This window comes from Lepidochelys olivacea (genome assembly GCF_965140295.1).
Source record: "Lepidochelys olivacea isolate rLepOli2 genome assembly, chromosome: 5".
Lineage (NCBI taxonomy): Eukaryota > Metazoa > Chordata > Testudines > Cheloniidae > Lepidochelys > Lepidochelys olivacea.
Window position 1 is genome coordinate 122,091,305 of NC_140415.1, and position 8,816 is coordinate 122,100,120.

An 8,816-nucleotide genomic window follows, 5' to 3' on the forward strand; every position below is an offset into this window, starting at 1 on the left:
TCATACTCTGTTTATATTTGAGAAGTTTTCTAACGTGGGTCTCTCAATCTCTCTTGTTGAAGCTGTTCCAGTTTGTATAAATAATTATATCATTGAATTGTGCCAGAGAAAGAGACTGACTCTTTAGTTCCATGGGCAGGGCAGACACACCTCAGGTGAGAAATACATGTCCAAATATCAGGGAGAAGAGTGAATTGAACCAAGATCTCCCACATCCTGGGTGGTGCTAAGGGTTTAGAGGGAAACTCTGTCCCAGATCCTTATGAAAAGCAGAAGAACAGCTCTGTATAGCTCTCTCCTGCAGCCTATGGGGAAGAGCTGTATTTCATGACCCGCACAAGACCATCCTGCAAGTGACCACCAACGATATGCACATTTGCCATATAAAGACAACGAAGGGGTTACCAATCAATGATCCCTTAGAAAGGATCCTGCTTTGGGAATAGACCAGAAAATCCAACAACTTTGCTGCTCCTATCTGAATGTTATACTAGTTTTGGATCATCACTCTTGTGACTGTGTACACTGCACATATAAAAAAATTAGTAATGCTTTGGTTAAATTGTAAGCTCTTAGTGAACACTTTTTTTTTTTTTAAATACACTAAAGCTGTGTTCTTTTGATCCAGTTGCTCCTAGAATTTGCTGCTGAGCCATGATGATCTGTGTCCTCCCTAACCGGTTTAAATTCCATTGTGCATGCATCATGTCTTTTAATGAATAAGCATGGCAGAAAGTTGAACTGACTTTAAGTGCTATGACTAAGAAAATTCACCTCAGAGCAGTCAGATCAATGGTTACACCACTGACTTATGGATGAATGTTCATTCACCAGCTTTTGGAACAGAGGTTTGGGGAAAACTGGATTAACAGTAGAAACCAAGGAAAGTGTTCTTTTCCCCTTCATCCTGCTCTCCTGGTTACTATACCACTTCTGTTGAAAATAGTTTTATTTGCATGCTCATTAAAACAGACTCTTATTTTCACATGTTCAAGATTTTAAAAAATAACCATTTTCTTCAGGTGTTGTGAAAAATTAAGCTTGTGGAACACAAGACTACCCAAAACAGAATAATGAACATTTAAGCAAAGTTTTTAGTTCTCAATGGTTCATGCTCTAAAAACATTTAGATGTGGTGTGTGTCAGAGGGGACCTTTCAGAGCGTGGGGAAAGAATCTTGAGGGATACTTCTGCATCTACAGCTACACCTTTTAAGACTGAAAGAGACCATTATGAACATTATATCATACAGAATCAATTTCCTGAGCTATATTTTTCAAATACTCAAGAGTTAAGCTATTAGCTTCTTTCCTCCTCAGTACAAGCTGAAAACTCTAGGAGACTATTCACCTGCAATTAACAAGCTATCCCTTCAAAGTTTTAAATTCCAGTACACTCAATCATGCACCAACAACTGCGTTCAAATGCTTGATCTCGTCATGAATTTACGAGAAAAAATTATCAATGTTTCACTTCAGTCACAGACAAAACGACATCAAGGATACAGATATTGTGCAACTGTTGAATCATCCAGAGTACACTGTAAGAAAATTTCAAGTACTGTGCTCTAACCATATTTTCATTACACAATTAAATCCAACTCTATCATTTCCTGATGTAATTATGGCATAGATTTGCTTTTAAAAAAACACACACACACAGAAGACCACTATATTATTTTATATGGTTATCATAATTTGTGATCACAGGAGGTGCCTGAGCTACAGCTCAAACGGTGCAAGAGATCGAGGGAGACTGTTGGCAGAGCAATGTGTTAGGGTCCATCCCACACAGGTTCATAACAGCCAGAGTTTGTTAACCTTTAGAGAATGTTCTGTGGCCCATCAGGAGCTGGAATATGGCTAAGGAAATACTGGTGGTGGTTTATTAATTTTTTGTTGTATGCATGTTGTTGCTGGTGTGTTGTTAGTAAGTGACAAACTCCATGTATTAAAAATATTTAAGTTTGTCAAGAACATCCAGAGCTTGGGATAGGTGCTCTTTCTACATAGTAGGTCTTGTTTATACATTATTTTTGCACTATTTAAGTATACTGGTTTAGAAACGCAGTTAAATTGGTGCAAAAAAGTGTTTAGATTTATAATGCACTTCAGCTTTATTTAAACAAAAGTTGTGGCCTATGAAGCCTTAAGAATTATAGTGAGCAAGAGATTACTGCAGCTTTAAGGCTAAAACATTGTGTGTGGAATTCCTTGTCAGCTGGAAGCAGTTGCAGCTAGAGACTGAACCCAGTAACAAACTGGCTGGATGTATCTTGTAAATGAATACCTAATAACTGTGCTTACTCAATTCATTTTTATTGTTCCAGTATTTCTTGTTCCAGTACTGTTCCAACATTTTTAAATAAGCTCAATTACTTTAGTTGCAACAATTGTTGCAACTAAAGTAACTGAGCTTATTTGAAAATACATATTTTCCTTTTGTTTTTGGTAGACCCAACCCCCTCCCCAAAATCACAATCACAGATGAAGTGATTTATACTTTTCCTTTAATCTTGCTACTGGATCTAAAGTAATTAAAATGCAATTTCCCTTTTACTACATTCCACTGGGACAATGAAAGAGGGAATCTGTTCCTCCTTCTGATTGTCATGCATTAGAACAATGTTGCAAAGATCAAGTTCCAAACTTCATAGAGGAACACATGAATCCTCCCTGATTTAGTATAATCTTGCATTCTAAGCATTGATTTTAGGTATAAATTAACCTTAGTGTGCCATAAAAATGAAGTTCCTCCTGTATGTACAGTTTGCATAAAAGCTTCAATACATAAAATGCAACTTTTCTCAACAAACAGTGCTATAAAATATTTTAATCATTTTGAAGATTTATATAATTAAGATTTTCTGTTATGAAATAAGTTCTTAAGAATTTAAGAATAAAACCAGGTTAAACTGAATCCAATCCTAAATTTTAAATTATTATGCCTTTCTTGAAGGCTTAGGTTTTCAAAAGTGACTACCAATTTTGGCGTTTCAATCTGAGAAACCCACAAGGAGCCCAATTTTCAGAGTGCTTGTAGGTGCCCACTAAATATAAAACTTCCTTCAAGTCTCAAATGGGCACCAAAAACTGGAAACAAAGTCATCTCAGTTTTGAGCATCTAAGCAGATATTAACAACCCTAAGATCCTTTACCAAAGACAAATAAGGTTGTCAAAAGCAGGAATTGGATGTGCAAAAAAAAGTAATTCACCTTTAACTAACCCAGCTGTACTTAGCTACTGAAACTATGTTGTGCGTCACATGCTATTCTAAAGGCTGTAATAAAAGACTATCATCTGCAAAACAAAATCTGTCCACTTTATTAGAGGCTTCACATACAGTTACATAAATACAATTAAAACTTATTCAAACCTATACAATTTGTATACTGTTCACTATTTATACACAGAAAAGGATGCTGTTCAACTTGAAATCTAGTCACTTAAAAATTGAATTGAAAGTATTTTCAGGTATTATACATCTACCACCTAGTACCACTTCCATTCCCCCATCCTGCTTCCTGTTGCAGCCTTAAAATCTACATTAACAGGAAGAAATGATTAAATAGAGAAAGAAACTAACTATACAAAGTGGAAAAGACAGAAAATGCCTATACCTAGGTGGGAACCCAGAATTTTTGTTTAATATGAAATTCTGTGATGGAGGGACGGGGGAGGAGTGGGAATCTGTTTTGGAACAGAACCAAAAAACCCCCACAATCTTAAGTTTCCTTTTAAAACAAAATCCATTAGAAAAAAAATCATTCTGATCAGAACAAAATATTTGTTTTACTTTTAAAAAATTTTATAATATTAGAGAATATAAATTTGTTTCAATTTTTAAAATTTGTTTTTTCAAAAAAGAAAATCATAACTTCCGTACCAATAAGGTCAAAACCTTCAGTTCCATTTAACAATATGTTGTCAAAACCCACACATTCTGCAAAATATGTAGCTTTAGATGAATCAGCATTTCCAAAAGAACATTATGTTGGAAGACTGCCAACTTTATTAACAACATTTATGTAGCACTAGAAGACTATGATCAATTTGGGCTTCACTGTGTTAGGTGCTGTACAAATATAGAATTTCCATAATTTGTTTCAGTATTCTTAGGTGTTACCTGTAAGTACTCTAAGTAAAAAAATAAATAAATACATCAGATGTGATTTTAAATTAACAGAGGAATGGGACTGGCTTTGAAGTATCACCATGTACTAAAAGTCAGACGTCCACAGCACTTTTCTTCCTACTGTTGTTACAACATTTATATGATTACGGAAACTCAGTGTAATCATACAAAATATTTCTCCAGTTTGTCATCATATTTTCTTTTTTGTTTAAAAACCAATATTGTCAAGGAAACTCACAAGTAATTTTAATTTTATTTTTTAAATCAACTCGGTTTTGAATTAATAGCCTCCCCCTTAAAATTTGTTGTAAAAGTGTACAGATTAATACTCCAATTCTGTAAACATATATGCATGTGCTTAACTAGACAGGTGAGTAGTCCAACTGAAGTCAAAAGGACTACTCACTGCATAAAGTGTTAAGTGTTTGCAGGAGCAAGGCCTTAAAGTTATCTTATAAAATGGTATTTAAAGTATATAACTAAAGATACAAATTGCTGTCTAACCTTATGTAATAATATGGTGAAGCAGTTATGCTTCATTCAAACACAGAACTCTGTTTCCACATCAATACTCCTATTGTGCTCCAGTAATATAGTGATTGTAGTTCAACATACCAGAACCCAGAAGTTTCATGCTTCATACAAAAAACATAGCTAACATGAAGGTATGGACTTAAATCGCAGCTTGAATTCCAGTCTTCAAAAATCTCATTAAATTGTCACTTTACAATTCAGAATTGTGAATTCAAAACAGCATGTGTCTGTTTAATTATGTTTACCCTAAAGTGGCAAGAAGGTACTTAGAGGTGTATCTCTGTGATACCCCTAGCAAGAGTCCAGGTTAATTGTTGAGAACATATAAGACATTCATATAATCTACCATGAAACCTTATTTGACATTATATGAAGTCACTCCGCTCACCACTGCAAAACAGGAGTAACTATGTTCAAGTCAATGGAAGTAACACCAGCATAAAATCAAGACTTTGGCTTTGACAGATTTAGGTATCCCCAACCGTTGTTTACATCACTATAACGCGCAGTCTCCTCCGACAGAGGAAACTCGACAACACAAACAGTCCCCTACAGATCAGAGTATTGCTGTAGTATGTCCAACCCTTTCACCTAAGGCCAGGCAGGGACGCTGCCCGACCCAAGTACTCCGTGAAACGATCATGTGCTCCGACCACAACCCGCAGCCTGGGAGGCTCCGCTCCTTGACGTTAGCAGGTCCGCACAGCGCCCCTCCCTCCCAGCAGCCGGTTGAGCCTGTCCCTGGCTTCCCCAGCACGGCCCACGCTGCCTTCCAGTCCGCCTTGTTTTTCGCCCCTCTGCTGACCGAGGGGGACCAACAACCCAACCGCGCCAGAGCTTCCCGGGCGCGGCTCCGGCACAGCCCTGCCCCTTGCCGACGGCAGCCGCCGCAGCTCCCGCTGCGGACCGAAACCTCCCCGCGCCGCCGCCCCGGACCCCCAGCCCGGGGCAGGAGGGGCCGCGGCGGCCGGCTGACACGGCCGCGCACCAGCGTTATCTAAGAGGGAGGCACCGGGGCGAGCGGCCGCTCCGGCAGGGGCCTCGCGGCTCACAGCAGCGTCGCCCGCGCCCCGGCCCCGCGCCAAGTTTGAGCCTCGCCCGCTGTCAGCGAACAGAGAAGTTGAACCCCCCCCGGCCCCGCTCGAGGGCCTTGTTCGCGCCCCCCACGCCCCCGCCGGACCCTCCTCAGACAGCGGGAGCGGCCCCACCGGCCCGAGGGAGGCGAGTCACCTCAGACACGGGATCAGCCCCGCCCCTACGGGGAACCCTCCGCTACCCGGCCACATCCCCCCCAGCTCCACGGGCAGAAAGCGGCCGCCAGGACCGGGTGGGCGCAGGGAGGAGCGGGGCGCGCCCCCGGGGGCCCAGGCGCGTACTCACCCATCCATGGCACAGACAGGAAGAAGCGGCGAGGGACCGGGGGGGGGGGGAGAGCGGCGCGGCGGCGGGTGCCACAGGAGGGGAACGCGAGAAGGATGGGAGAGGAGCCGGGGTAGGGAGGGACGGAGTGAGCGCTGAAGGCGGGGCTGCCCCTTCCGCGCATGCGCCGCGGTGAGACAGGGGGAGCCCCCCCCCCCTCCGCAGACGACACACCCAGGCCCAACCTCACGGCGAGGTAGCGCGCGCGCCGGGACCAAGCGCCTGACGTCGCCGGCGCAAGGCCTCGCCCCGCCCCGCTGTTCCGAGCGGGGCCGTTCAGCGCGCGCCACACACACACACACACTCTGGTAACCCTCCGCGTAAGTGTGCGCCAAGCCGGCCCCTCCTTGCCCTTTCCCCGCCCCCAGGCTCCTCGCGCGGGGCGCGCTCCCGGTGGCTGGGGCGGGCTCTGCTCCCGCCGCGGACGGCGGCTCGTTTCTGTCCCGGGCTGGCGCGTAGCCGACCCGGGCCTGAGGAACAGCCTCATGCAGAGCGAGGGGCCGGGCACCTGGCCCGGGAAAGAGGATGTGAGATACCCCCCCCCCTCCGTGAGGGGTCGCGGGGCCCTGGAGACGGGCTGGGGGGGCCTAGGGCTGGGGGTGTCACCGCCTGGCTGCCAGGCCCCTGTGGAGAAATCGAAATCTCCCGCCCATTTTACTTTACTTACACAGGCCACCTTTTGGTGGCGCCCCCTGAGCTCCAGGCCTGCAATTGCCCCCCCCTCCCCCGAGCCCTGTCTGTAGCTCTCTGGGGCATCATGCACCCAACTCCGCCCTGGGCCAGGCAGGGTGATTCCCCTGTGTTTCAGGGGCAGAGAGACGGGGGGGTGGGGTCCTCACCCCGCTCAGGACCGGGCTCTGCCTTTGTTGCTCGCAGAGGTGCCCTGGCGGTGAAGCTGCCACCTGTTCTGCGATGCATGCCTGAGCCCTTGTGCCGTGGCTGCATCAGATTCAGATGAGCGGGGGGGGATTTCTCTGCCTCCTTGGGTATGGCCAGGTGTGTTACTGGCCCCATCGCTGTCATGGATCGCACTGTGGGTTGGCTCAAGTGAAAAGTTTATAAATAAGAAAAGTAACAAAATACCAGCGTGAACTGTAGCTGTATAAAGGTGTATTTCAGTGTTTCCTTCTGTCCCATATGCACTCCTCTGAAGAATCATAGACAACAATCCCTTACACCTATGAGAATCCTACTGCATCACCGCTCTGGGCAAAGAGCTGTCCATGTGGATTCAGCTGCAGATTGGGGGTCTCAGAATATAAGTTCTTGGCATAAAGGACAGTGGCCCCATCTGTATTTGTACAACATGTAGCGTATTGGTACCCCAACCCTGATTGACTCATCTGGGAGCTACCACAGTACAAATAATAACGGTGGCTGTTGCAGAGGACTATACCACATGCTGACTCAAAGGGTGATGGGACCTTCTCAAGTCTTTTAAAGCTGAGCAAGCCTTTTAAAGTCAGTCTGCATTCACAAACTTGTGTTGAGTTAAAACATGTGAAAATCTGTGGTTTCAGATGGTTTCCACCCTAGACCAGGTTATGGTTAGATGCTTCAGAATGAAAGCAAAATTGAGGGTGAGTAAAGCATACAATGGAACAAAAAGACATTAAGTTGAATCCCATGCAAACCAAAACCAACAAGCTTCCCAGTACTCTGATCTCACCCTGCTGTCTAGACTCTAAATAGAAGACATGATAACATTTTTACTGTAGGAAGATTAAAATGAGCTGAGATCAGAATTACAAATACTTCCTGTAAGTTCAGGTTTTTTTTAATTCATGTATTCTAAAGTAGTTGGAAGTGAAATGACAGCAGGTTCGTGCAGATCAGAGAAAAATATGGGTTTAAAATATGAGGGTCACCCTTCAAAATGAAGAAGACAGGTGAGGGCTCAATTTGTAAGATTAATTTTATATTGTTCCCCCCAAATACAGAAGCAAAACAAACTTACCTGATCAAAAAGCCGCATTATGGGCCATTGAAGTAGAATCCACAGATACTTGGCAGAAAACATGAATTTGAAAGTGCATCTCCTCCTGAACCTTAATCAGGTCCTGTCACTCAAAATTTGTGATAATGAAAACACCATCACTAGAGAGAGGAAAATATTAATAACTCATTTCAGAGTCCTTAAAAAAAGTCTTTTCCTTAGAGGTTATGCTAAGAAAAAAGCCCCACTGTTTTTATGGCAGAATACAGATGTTTCTTATTACAAGCTAAATTTGAAGCCTGATTTTAACATACTGTGGAGGATATTCTTATAATTGGTAGAAAAATAGAAGATGGTCAGTCTCATCAACAATATCTAGACTTCACTACCATACAAAAATCCTAAATTCACTTCCATTCGCTGTTGGTACCCAAGGCCAGTAGAGATTTGGAACAAACATTAATTACCTTGTTTTATTGCTGCAATGGAAGAGAGCAAACTTATTGTGATAGGTCTTGTGACCCTGCCTATTACATTGGTGGAGAATAGTAGAAAGAAGACACAGTTTAGGAGAAGGCTCTCTCAGGGTTAGAAGAATTAAAAGAGAGAAGAGGGAAGGTATTTTTATTTTCCCTCTCTCCTTAATTTTGATAGGAAGCAAACTTGTGCTTTTAGAGTAGATTTCCCGATCTCTATGCCATGTTTTCATTGTTTCTCTTTCAGTAGCTGCTTATCTTCTCTATTTTTCTCTCTTTCTCTGGTTGGTTGCCTCTTTTGACCTTTGTCTGCCCT

General features: G+C 43.4%; 1 protein-coding gene across 3 annotated transcripts in view; it reads right to left on the reverse strand.

Annotated features, from left to right (window-relative positions):
* The window catches only part of PTBP3 (polypyrimidine tract binding protein 3), a 119,062-nt gene extending 110,926 nt beyond the window's left edge, over window positions 1-8,136 (reverse strand). Inside the window, exon 1 of one of the 3 annotated variants that reach the window (XM_084628912.1) lies at window positions 8,046-8,136. In XM_084628912.1, coding sequence (XP_084485038.1) covers window positions 8,046-8,108 — 63 coding nt within the window. In that variant the 5' untranslated portion in view covers window positions 8,109-8,136. Of the gene's footprint in view, window positions 1-6,049; window positions 6,162-8,045 lie in introns of those variants that run through there. The other 2 variants (XM_084628914.1, XM_084628913.1) reach the window with 2 other exon arrangements.
* Between the last annotated feature and the right edge of the window lie 680 nt (window positions 8,137-8,816).